The sequence below is a fragment of the Octopus sinensis genome, linkage group LG4 (assembly GCF_006345805.1).
Source record: "Octopus sinensis linkage group LG4, ASM634580v1, whole genome shotgun sequence".
NCBI classification, from domain to species: domain Eukaryota; kingdom Metazoa; phylum Mollusca; class Cephalopoda; order Octopoda; family Octopodidae; genus Octopus; species Octopus sinensis.
In genome coordinates, this window is record NC_043000.1 from 3,492,821 (window position 1) to 3,506,187 (window position 13,367).

The window sequence follows — 13,367 nt, forward strand, 5'->3', positions numbered from 1 at the left end:
AGACCTTGTGTTATATACAGTGCAGATGATGAAACTGACAAGAATTAATGAACTAGACAAAATACAACACACAACACATACAATTGAAAGAAGAAATATTAAAGACACATTAGAATAATGCTTAAATCAAAGCTAATTTCCACAAATAAAGTAATAAGTATCAATTCTCTAGCTGTTCCAGTAATAACTTGTAGTTATAATGTTCTCAGCTGGAAGCCAAGTGAATTAGTAAGACTTGACAGGAAAATAAGAAATATAATGCTGCCAATACAGGAATATTACATCAACCACAAAATACAGGGATGAGGAAATCTACTACAACTAGAAAGTTATAAACTATTTACTGTAGGATGACAAAAATATCTAGTTAAGAATAATGGAGAACAAATAGCTATAGCTACAAAACATGAACAAAGCAAAAAACTGTTTTCTGTCTTCAAGGAAACCAGCAAAGATAACAGAATATAACAGAAGACGAAGTAACATGTGATGAAAATGGAGAAGCAAAAAGCTGACTTTTAAGAAGTTAAGAGAAAAACCAAAAGAAAAAAAGAAAGAAAAAAACCTGACAATTTTATGATAAGATATTGGCAAGAAAAGTGTCTTCATGGCCAATACCTGACTAGACTGAATTAAGCAGAAGTAAACAAAAGAAAAATTCAACATGGACTGTGAAGTGCAGGACTCAAAGTTGAGAGTGAAAGATTTTTTTTCTTTTTATTGTGACACAAGAACAAAGCCTTCCCACCTGAAATTAATAAAAACATATAATGAACCAGAATATAAAAGTAACTGTAGAATATGTAGAGGTCATAAAGAAACAATCAATCATTGTTTTTGGCTTCCTGGTCTTAGCCAAAAGGGAATACTCAAACATACACATGTGTGTATGCGTGTATGCATATGTGCATGAAAAGTTGCAGCCTTTATACAATGGAAATTTTGCCAGCACTAATTAATACTTGCAAGCCAATGAATCTTCTACATGTTTGTGTGACCTGCTAGAAATAGTAGCCAAATAACCCACAAATCACCTTGTAAATCATCAGTTTGGAACCCTATCTTGCTCAGAACATTGACCTCTTGGAATCTGTTCAGAGACGTGCAACCAAATGCATACCCTCCATCAGACACCTACCATACTCTGAGCGCCTTGTTTCCCTGGGCATGGATTCACTGAAGCTCCGGCATCTGGTGATGGACTTGGTAAACACCCACAAAGTTATCAACCACCTCACCAACAACAACACTGAACACCATTTGATCTCCACGTGTCCAACACACGTGGACATGCCTACAAAGTCAGAAAACAGCACAGCTCCCATGACTTTCGGAAACATTTTTTCACGCTCAGAGTTGCTGAAGCATGGAACAAACTGCCTGCATCAGTTGTTGACTGCCATGACACTGCAACCTTTAAGGCCCTCATGCTTTCCGAAATCCGCCGAAACTACACCTGATTGTCCCCCCTTCCATACTCATACACATATGTGTATGTCATGACTCATGCACTGTTCCTTTCCTGACGCTTGTACATTACCCTATGTACTATACATATACTTTAGATGAGTTGTAGTGCACCTGAGCATTGTACACAATGTTTTATTATTATTATTTATTTATTTAAAGTCTTAAAAGGGAAAAAAGAAACATGTTAGATACCTTTAAAAAGACAGGATGGTTACAATGGGAATGCCTCAGATAATTGGTCAGCATTACAATTTACTAGGGGGTTACACAATAACAGCCCACACAAAAAAATATGATAGAAATGTACACCACAAAAGGTCTCAAACTGATCATACTCTGGGATAAGTCTATTCATAAAGACAAGAAGTTAAAGGAAAATTGCCAGTTATTCTCAAAAAACATCCTTTAAATCTTTAAACTGGGATGCCAACTATAATGGCTGATAGTATATCTCAAGACAAAATGGAGAAAATGGTCAAATCTAAAAGCCTAGAGATAGAAGTAACCAGTTTGTAAGCCTTGAAAGATTAAACAATCTTTATAGGTGCCTTGATAACGATATAAAAGCATGGAAGTGTATAACCAAAGTACAACCAGGACTTACACAAACAGATATTTCATAGAAAAACATAGCACAATTTAGGCACTGCTCATATTATGTAAAGTACTTTAGGTTCAACTAACACCTGGAACTCCATGAATGTTCCCAACCAGTTTTGTTGGGGATGATGAATTTAAGTCCTATGGCTCTATACAGCTCCACATTCAAATGACACTTAACTCCAGTCTCACAGCTTATTTGAAATGCAAACACCACTCAACAAAATAACACAACCAACACTGCTTATACTGTACACAATAGATGAAACAATGAAATAACACCAGAAACAACAAATTAAACCTCACAACAATGAAAAACTTACATAGTAAAGACACTCATTTCTACATTTCCAAAGGACAAAAAAAATATTGCACACCTCAGAAACATAGCAGTGCATCAGAAGTTAGCATAAAGCTATTGGAAATAACAACAAAAGCAGTTGCAGTAGTAGTAAAAAAAAAGCAACTTGAATGGAAGAATTGAAGAAGAATTAACAAACAAGAAAATACCAAAAGTCAAGAAAGCTAATGTTTAAAAGTGTCTTTAACAATAAAAAATAACTACTGATTAGAAAAATGTTGGAATCAAACTTGTGTCTGGAGTATTTGTCATGCACACACGAGGCTGTTGCAAAGAGTCTTGGCAATCTTCTTGCAAGAACAGCCATAAATAATAGTTGAATATTACGCCTAAAATATCAAATACTGACAACTCACTAGTTAATGAAGTGATAGATATACCAAGTCTGAAAAAATGATTTTATTATCATAGCTGGAAAGACTATGATAATGCTAGTTCAAGGCTGACCTGGGGCTAAACCAATTTACAGCAGAATGTTTCTTTAGCTCCTTTGTTTCCATGCCTTTATTGCCCATCCATCTCTTGATCATTCCTCTTATGATCTCACTGTGTTTTGCTGATAGTGTGGCTAAGGGTGGCAGCAGATATCTTCTATTTATCACACAATGGACTCTCACACCGATGCTTTTATCTTCTGTTTGACATAGATTGCACTTTTTACCCTTGCCTATTGCCCATCTCTCAATCACTCTCCTGGGTTACCACTGTACTATGTACCTAATGTAAAACAAGATAGAAAAGATATCTTCTGTTCACTGCTTCCAATGTTACGAAGAGTCTAGGACATTTACCCCGCCGTATGGATAATAACCCACAACCCCACCTCCACCCAGGATAACAGATGAAGTTTTAAAACTTCTTAAATTTGAACTCAGAATGTAAAGACGAACAAAATGTCACTAAGCATTTTGCCCAGCATGCTAACAATTCTACCAGCTCACCACCTTAATAATAATAATAATAATAATAATAATAATAATAATAATAATAATAAAATAATAATAATCATCATCATGTTCATTGTTTTGTCTTGGTATAAAAGATGGGCTACAGCAAATATTCTGCTCAATACCACAGATTTGCTTGTCAGTTGTTTGACCATAACCAGTTGAGCATGTCTCTTAGTGGCTGACCATATGTGCATCTCTGATCACGAGCAGAAGTAGTGGGGGAGCATCATAGCCATGTGTTGAGAGGGATTCTTTGGGATTTGGATAATTCACCTCTCGAAACATGGGGGTTTCGTTCAACATCCTTAAACAATCCTTACTCAGGGACCTTTTGAGCGGGATGGGCTACTCGACCAGAAGAAAATTCTAACAGGGCCCCACCTGCAAGGTCATGTGCTGTTTATCCTGATATGAGATCACTATGTCGCGCACATATGGTTGTGATGCATGTGCCTAGTGTACCCTTATCAGACGGGTAGTCATGATGGGTATACTGGGCTTCGTATATTTTACCCCAGTGTCACTTTGATGGCATGCACTGCTCTCTCACTCAATAATAATAATAATAATAATAATAATAATAATAATAAATAAATTGTTTTGATTTGGTATAAAAGATGGGCTACAGCAAATATTCTGCTCAATACCACAGATTTGCTTGTCAGTTGTTTGACCATAACCAGTTGAGCATGTCCCTTAGTGGCTGACCACATGTGCATCTCAGATCATGAGCAGAAGTAGTGGGGGAGCATCATAGCCATGTGTTGAGAGGGATTCTTTGGGATTTGGATAATTCACCTCTCGAAACATGGGGGTTTCGTTCAACATCCTTAAACAATCCTTACTCAGGGACCTTTTGAGCGGGATGGGCTACTCGACCAGAAGAAAATTCTAACAGGGCCCCACCTGCAAGGTCATGTGCTGTTTATCCTGATATGAGATCACTATGTCGCGCACATATGGTTGTGATGCATGTGCCTAGTGTACCCTTATCAGACGGGTAGTCATGATGGGTATACTGGGCTTCGTATATTTTACCCCAGTGTCACTTTGATGGCATGCACTGCTCTCTCACTCAATAATAATAATAATAATAATAATAATAATAATAATAATAATGATAATAATGGTTTCAAATTTTGCCACAAGGGCAGCAGTTTTGAGGGAGGGGATGAGTTGATTACATCGACCCCAGTATTCAACTGGTGCTTATTTTATTGATCCCCAAAAGGATGAAAGGTAAAGTTGACCTCGGTGGAATTTGAACACAGAACGTAGCGACGGGCAAAATACCACTAAGCATTTCATCCAGCGTGCTAACGATTCTGCCAGCTCAATTTATTAAAGCCCTCTCCAGACATTTATATACATGAAACAACATTAGCATACAATAAGACATGAGTTGATGGCATTGTGAGCTTTGTGCTGTAAGGGGCAAAAAACACTGAAAAGAAAAGATAATAATAATAAATATAATAATAATGATCCTTTCGACTGAAAGCAAAAGGCCTGAAATTGTGGGGGAGGTGATAAGTCAGTTACATCGACCCCACTGGTACTTAATTTAATAACTCCAAAAGGATGAAAGACAAAGTTGACTTCAGCAGAATTTGAACTCAGAATGTAGCGATGGGTGTAATACCACTAAGCATTTTGTTCAGTGTGCTAACGATTCTGCCAGCTCGCTGCCTTAATAATAATAATAATAATAATAATAATAATATGATAATAATAATAATAATAATAATGATAATGATAATAATAATATAATAATGATAATATAATAATAATAATAATGATAATAATAATAATAATGATATAATAATAATAATAATAATGATAATAATAATAATAATAATAATATAATAATAATAATAATAATAATAATGATAATAATAATGATAATAATAATAATAATAATAATAATAATAATGATAATAATGATAATAATAATAATAATAATAATAATAATAATAATAATAATAATAATGATGATGATGATAATAATAATAATAGTTTCAAATTCTGCCACAAGGGCAGCAATTTTAGGAGAAGGGATAAGTTGATTACATCAACCCCAGTGTCCAGCTGGTACTTATTTTATTGACTCTGAAAGGATGAAAGGCAAAGTTGACCTTGGGAGAATCTGAACCCAGAACATAGCAACAGGTGAAATACTGCTAAGCATCTTGTCCAGTGTGCTAATGATTCTGCCAGCTCGCTGCCTCAATAAGCAAATCTGTGGTACTGAGCAGAATATTTGATGGGTTACAGCAAATGTTCAGCTCAATACCACAGATCTGCTTGTCAGTTGTTTGACCAAAACTAGTTGAGCATGTTCCTTAGTGGCTGACAATATGTGCATCTCTGATTATGAGCAGAAGTAGTGGGGGAGCATCATAGTCATGTGTTGAGAGGAATTCTTTGGGGTTTGAATAATTTGTCTATGGAAGCATGGGTGTTGCATTCATCATTCTTAAAACAAACCTTATTCAGGGACCTTTTGAGTAGGATGGGCTACTTGACCTGAAGAAAATTCGAACTGTGTCCCACCTGCAAGGTCATGCACTATTTATTTTGATATGAGATCACCATGTCACGCACATATGGTAGTGATGCATGTGCCTAGTGTACCCTTATCAAATGGGTAGTCGTGATGGGTATATTGGGCTTCGTGTAATTGTACTCCAGTGTCACTTTGATGACATATGCTACTCTCTCAATAATAATAATAATAATAATAATTATTATTATTATTATTATTAATTTGAGATTGGTACATGGGTGTTGAGTATCTTCCACAGCACTTACCAAGCCTTATAATTCATGGAAAGAGACCCCGAGAGACCTTTGACAACAGGTTGCTGTCTGTTCTTACAGAATTAACCAGAGCAAGTAAGATTGAGATCTCTGAGAGGTAAAATACATAATAATGATAACGAAAATTTTCATAAGTGCAATGTCTCAAATTTGTGGGGATAGAACAGTCAATTATAGCAATTTCAATACATAACTGGTACTTTATTTTATCAAGCCCCAAAAGAATGAAAGATAAAGTTGATGTCAGTGGATTTGAACTCAGAATGCAAAGGACTATAACTAGACAGATTTGCTTCCTTTGAGATTGGAGTAAGATATTCGGTGCTCCAAAAAGTTTGAATTGAATAGAAAAATAAAAAGGACAGTGAGAAGCAGCAGCAGCAAGGAGCTAACACATTATTATGAAAATAAACTCTGAGCATTTATACTGAGAGTGCATAAAATAGTTGTCAAAATGTAAGACATTTATTCATTTACACATGCCAATTAGGAATTAGAATGTCAATTAGAAGGCAACAGAGAACATAGAGACAACTGTGTGCAAGAGAGAGAGAGAGAGAGAGAAAGAAAGAGAGAGAGAGAACGAAAGAGAGAGAACAAAAGAGAGAGAGAACAAAAGAGAGAGAGAACAAAAGAGAGAGAGAACGAAAGAGGGAGGGGGAGGGGGAAAGGGAGAGAGGGAAAGAGAGAGAGGGGGAGGGAGAAAGGGAGAGAGGGAAAGAGAGAGAGAGGGTGAGGTAGAGAGAGCGAAAGGGAGAGAGGGAAAGAGAGAGAGAGAAAGAGAGAGACAGACAGACAGACGGACGGACAGACAGAGATAGTGTGGAGCAGACAGCAGACAGACGGAGAGAGAAGATATGTTAGCTGCGTTTTCAGAACTGGTTACATGTTTCTTCAATGATTGTAAAAATTAGGTGAAGAGTGTTTTGCATGAGAACAAAATGTTTGACAATGATATTCAATAAAGGAGTGACAGAAAGTCATTTGCAGGGATTTGTGAAGGTTAAAGGTTTAGACAGATAGACACAATTGTAAAATATTCTGTGTCAGCTAATTTGCCTCTATTGATATATAGCTTGGTCGGATATAATTCTAATAGCATTTTTGCATGGCTAACAAATTCTGTAGATGTTGGACTCGTGAGAAATATCTCAATCAAGACATTTCAATAAATTAGAAAGATGTTTCAAATTTATTGTTTATCGGACCACTTTTGAATTGGCTGCTTGTTCAACTTAAGAACCTTGCTTGGTAGTAACTAGTTCCACTTAACTGTGAAGTTTGGTTGGTTTCTAAGTCTTGCATTATCTTGCCCTGTGACATGGCAGCTCCTTCACTCAGTCGAACAACTAGCTCCACCTTAAATTCAGTGTCAGAAACTAGAAACTGATTGTTAAAACTGCCAACACAGAAGGTCAAGTTTGATGAAAGAAAAGAGAAAAGAAGGGCAAAACATTTGATGGGATCATCTGAAGAGAGAAATAAACGCAGTACTTTGGTGTTAGCAACAACAACTATTGATCATTCTTTAACACTAGCACTTCTTTCTTCAACTAAACCAAATAATTATTGCTATGCATGTATGTCTACAGTTGTGTATGCCAGTATATAGATTTGAGTCAATGAATGTATGAGCGCTTGTGTGAGTTTAGTTGCCTCTGTTTGCATGAATATGAGCATGTGTACAAATGTGTGCAATTGTGCATGAATACATGAGTGTATATATGTGTATAAATGGGTGAACTTGATTATGTTTATATGTATATGTAGAAGATTGTATGTATGTATCTATCATTGTCAATACCATTTTATGTCTGCATCACCATGTTGCTGCATGGGTTGGAAAGGTCTTCTCCACTTGTTACAGTTCATTATCATTTTCTGTAGATCAAGCATCTTGAAAGGAGCTTTTGCTACTACTTCTTACTATGTCTTCTATTACAAGTTCCTTCAACTTCAATTATTTGACACCTCTTTACCCAACAGTAATCCTCCTTATACAGCACATACCCATCCTAGTTCTTCCTTTTCTTTTGCACACTACATCTGATTCTGCTATCAACCAGTTTTTCTCTCAGTTCATTTGTGCAGCATCTTTCATACACTCTAACATTACACAACTATTGAAGCATTCTTACCTCATTAATATCTATCCAAGGCTTGGGCCCCATGCCATCCGCCCACAACAAAAATCGCACTCTCATCTCATAACAACAATACGGCACAATTATTTCACCTCAATTGGCCCCGCTCTCTTTAACATTACACCAAAACACATTAAAACAGAAACAGACCCTATAGGGTTCAAGAAGTCTTTGGACAGATTCCTTCAAGAAATCCCGGATAAACCTCCTACACCCGGATATGTCTCTGTAAACAATAACTTTCTACTTGAGTGGGCCATAGTGCCCAAATTCTGACTTGAAAGACTTCACCAGGTGGTGCTATTAAGTTAGACATGGCCTGGGCCAATAATGGCCGAAACCTATCAAAGTATCTTTCATATATGTCCTCTACATTCAGTTCCCCTGCTTCAGTATCATGCATCATATAGTCTGCTCTTCTCTCAGAGAGAGCCTCTGATCTTTAAAATGCAGTATACTCTTTACTCTTTTACTTGTTTCAGTCATCTGACTGCGGCCATGCTGGAGCACCGCCTTTAGTCGAGCAAATCGACCCTGGGACTTATTCTTTGTAAGCCCAGTACTTATTGTATCGGTCTCTTTTGCCGAACCGCTAAGTGACGGGGACGTAAACACACCAGCATCGGTTATCAAGCAATGTTGGGGGGACAAACACAGACACACAAACATATACACACACACACTTATATATATATATACATATATACGACAGGCTTCTTTCAGTTTCCGTCTACCAAATCCACTCACAAGGCATTGGTCGGCCCGGGGCTATAGCAGAAGACACTTGCCCAAGATGCCACGCAGTGGGACTAAACCCGGAACCATGTGGTTGGTTAGCAAGCTACTTACCACACAGCCACTCCTGTTCATTGGTTGTATATTGTAAATGTCTCAGGTTTTCCTTCTCTCCTTGATATCCATGTATATCTGATGTCCAGATTTTCCTCTAGCTACTTGATATTGTTGCTTCTCTTTTTCTTCCATCCTTTCCATACATGCCTCTCAACTTTTATACCTCTATCTACCATGCCATTCCAACACCAAATTACCTTCTGTTTGACTGGAATCATGCCTCATCCACAGAGTGTAGTGGGTGCTTTTTACGTGCCACCGGCACAGAAGCAAGTCAAGGCGGCGCTGGCATTAGCCACGTTTGGATGGCGCTTTTTACGTGCCACCGGAACAGAAACCAGTCAAGGTGGCGCTGGCATCGGCCACGTTCGGATGGTGCTTTTTACGTGCCACTGGCACAGAAACCAGTCAAGGTGGCGTTGGCATCGGCCACGTTTGGATGGTGCTTTTTACGTGCCACTGGCACAGAAACCAGTCAAGGTGGCGTTGGCATCGGCCACATTCAGATGGTGCTTTTTACGTGCCACCGGCACAGAAGCCAGTCAAGGCGGCGCTGGCATCAGCCACGTTCAGATGATGCTTTTTACGTGCCACCAACCAGCACATACAGAAATCCCCATTGCTTGTTGAGTTGCCTATTTTTGGTTTAAGTTTACTCATTACCACATACTCTTACACCTCAGTCCCTTTATTTATCCATTTCCCTGCCAACACGGAGTCTATTCCACCAGCTCCAATGCTGTTACCCACTCAGAAACACTTACACATGTTTTCCATGTGTAGGAAGCACCTGGATTGTGCACTGTGCAATCTATCTATATTCATGTATGCATCTGACTGGATATATACAGGTGTATCTGTATGTATAAGCATGTATGTATCTGTATATGTATATGCATTTGTATATGCACGTACAGGTGTGCACATGTGTGTATACATCTGTTGATACATACCATTTGCAGGTGTGATAAAGAATATAAATAAGAAAATCTCTGATACTTAATAAATTTAGTCATGATTTAGCCGAGAGAGTCAAAATGTAATGGAAAAAACACAAAATGTAATATTGAAAAGACGTAACAAAACTGCAACTGTTCTCCTTCATGAATAGTTCTTGTTGAACTATGCTGAAGAAAATAGTAATAGTAGTAATAATAATAATAATAACAATAATAACAATAACAATAACAATAATAATATTGATAATAATAATAATAATAATAATATTGATAATAATAATAATAATAATAATAATATTGATAATAATAATAATAATAATAATAATATTGATAATAATAATAATAATGATAATAATATTGATAATAATAATAATAATAATGATAATAATAATAATAATAATAATGATAATGATAATGATAATAATAATAATAATAATAATAATAATGATAATAATAATAAGAATAATATATATGCTTCTCTCCTTCTCTCAAATGTCAGTATTTTGATAATTACACAGAAGCAGTGTACAGAACATGTTATGGGAGTAACAAAACGAAATGTCTGTTAGAAATAGAATTTTAGTCAGGTGCATCAACAGACAGACAGGCTTTCCAACTGGCTTGCAGTACAATACATACAAGAATTACTAATTGCATGAAGATAGCAAGGAAATAAACATAGAATGATGAATATTTCAGTGAGAACTAGGAATCCACGACTGGTAAACAAGGAAACAATAACAAAATAGTGGAATAGAAACATAAAATGAAATTGTCGTGCAAAACAATAATTAAATAAATAAGAACTGATATTAGCTTTTGAAGAGTTTAATAAAGGCCTGCTCCATGGTGGGTGGATTTTGGGCAGTGTTAGGATGTGTTAAGAAATAAAATACAAAATTACTAAACAGTGTGGTAAGGCAAGTGATATAGGTAAGTTGTGTGTGTTAAACAGATAAAAAAGCTGAACTAATGAAACAAAGCAGTAAATTGGTTTGGCTAAGCTACAATAGCAGTGGGCTTAAGCAAATGAGCAGGGACCATCTTCAGCACCAACCTGCTTCATGATCCCATTCCAGATCTAAGGAAGATGCCTCAGTATGTGACCGATCTCGAGTATGTGTTGTGCTGCTACTAGTACTTTGACCATCTGCAGATGCTGTTTGGAGTAAAATCCACAGTTAATAGACAAACGAGAGAAATACAAAGCGCAGAAAGAAATTATGTTAAAGCATGCACCCATTAGCTGCACAGTATTATTCAATTGTAAACAATGTTAGTCACAGATGATGTTAATCACAGTTATCAACAAAACACTCAAAAATACAAACCTACTTCATTCAACGCAAAGATGTCTAAAGTTGTTAATTTTTAACACGTTAACCGCTACTGGTTCATTGCAAACTACACACTACTGCTATATGCACCAGTGGTGGTACATTTTTGTAATTTGAGAAAATATTTTCTTCTATATTTTTTTGACATGATTTCGAGGATATTTAAATAACTTGAGTGCTAAATACTAAAGTTTAATTATAAAATAAGTTGAACAGACACTCACCTGCTTCTGTCACAGATGTCGTTACACTGAGATCAAGAGCTCGTGAAATACTTGGTGTCACCAGTAAGTTCCAGTAACAGGCTGTGGCGGTTAACGTGTTAAAGAATAATCAACAATCTTTTTACATCTTAACATTAAAATATTATGTTTAGGTTAATAAGATCACATTGGTTAGTATATAAACAAATAAAGTAAAATCTATGTTGAATTAATCGTTTAGCATATAAACTGGCCAGATTCAGCCCAAATATTCTGTTTTATGTTAAAACCGGTCATATTGGACCACTTGCATCTAACAGACAATGTCATTCCAAAAATAAACAATTATATCATTAAAATCTCAAACCTATGGTATAATATAAAATTAATTTAAACAATTGAATAAACAAACATTACATTTGACAGATTAATTAGACTGCTAAAAGATTAAATAACTGTACAGTTAATTTTGCAGCAATTTTAATTGTGTTGAATAACTGTGGTTAGTTTTACAAAAATTTCAATGATTCACTTTTTCTCTATATAATATTATTTCTAACATAAGCACAAAGCCATCAGTTTCGAAGAGGTGGGGTTATTTAATTAAATCAAGCATAGTATATGACTGGCACTTTATTTTATTAATCCAGGTGAGATAAAAGGTGAGGTTGACCTCTGCAGGATCTGAACTCAGAATCTAAAGAGTCAGAACAAATGGTGCAAGTTATTTTGTGCTACTCCCAAATCCATTGACCTTTGACTGTAAATAATATTGAAATAGCTTCTATTGCATTAACTTAAATGTTAAGAATATCAAAGTTCCATTTTAAACTGAATAATCTTTCAAAATACAAGAAAGAAATTCATTTTATTTCCAGCTTGAAAAAAAAAACAGAAAAAAAAGTAAAATAAAAGAATACTATAACCACTACCCCTTGTTGAGGTATTGAAATGAGAGATATTAAGTTCAACCCTAAGAAAACAGGCTTCAATTAAGGTGCTATCTGAGTCTCAATTTCAGGAATATTGTTTAAATCTTAAATTTAGACCATTTCCATGACAGAACTACAATCTTAAAAGCATATCACATGAGTGGGGCGTGGGCAGTGGATCTTCTATTGCAGCAGGATGAAGTTATATCTGCATATAGCTGTTGTCTAGCCTAGATCAGGGGTTCCCAACCATTTTTTATCTATGGACCCCTTTGATTTCTGGTGGAGTTCCATAGTCATTCAATGTTTAAAAACTAGTTTCATAGAAACTTCTTTCAAAATTCCTAGTTTGTTATTCACACATTCTCTTATGTAGGTTGAACTATGTAAAATGTTAGAGAAAGAAACCTGTTTCTTGCAAGACACACCAATTCATACATCTAACGGAAAATTTTCTTTAGGGGCCCTTAAAACAGTATTGTTGATCCCCAATTGACTATTTTGTTGCATGAACCTCCAAAAATCTTATATGGACCCTCAGGAGTCATGTGGTCCCCAGTTGAGAATCACTGGTCTAGGTCAATCCTGATTAAGCAGGCCTATGATCAAAGGCATTCCATCTGTGACCAAACCACCAATTTAGGAGTATCTAAGATTACATTATTTAATGTGTCTTACTTAGGACAATGAGGTATGATCTGAAAGAGATTTGGCTGCTGTTTCTAAGATATAGAATAGC

General features: G+C 36.0%; 1 protein-coding gene across 7 annotated transcripts in view; it reads right to left on the bottom strand.

The window, feature by feature from the left end:
• The window catches only part of LOC115210949 (AP-1 complex-associated regulatory protein-like), a 295,023-nt gene that overhangs the window by 15,785 nt on the left and 265,871 nt on the right, over positions 1–13,367 (bottom strand). For 4 of the 7 annotated variants that reach the window (XM_036501717.1, XM_036501718.1, XM_029779742.2 and 1 more), the window contains 2 exons: positions 11,718–11,798; positions 11,214–11,315 (listed from right to left, as the gene is read on the bottom strand). The exons of 1 other annotated variant lie outside the window; for it this stretch is intronic. In XM_036501717.1, coding sequence (XP_036357610.1) covers positions 11,214–11,315; positions 11,718–11,798 — 183 coding nt within the window. The remainder of the gene's footprint in view (positions 1–11,213; positions 11,316–11,717; positions 11,799–13,367) is intronic. 2 more of the 7 variants (XM_029779744.2, XM_029779745.2) reach the window with 2 other exon arrangements.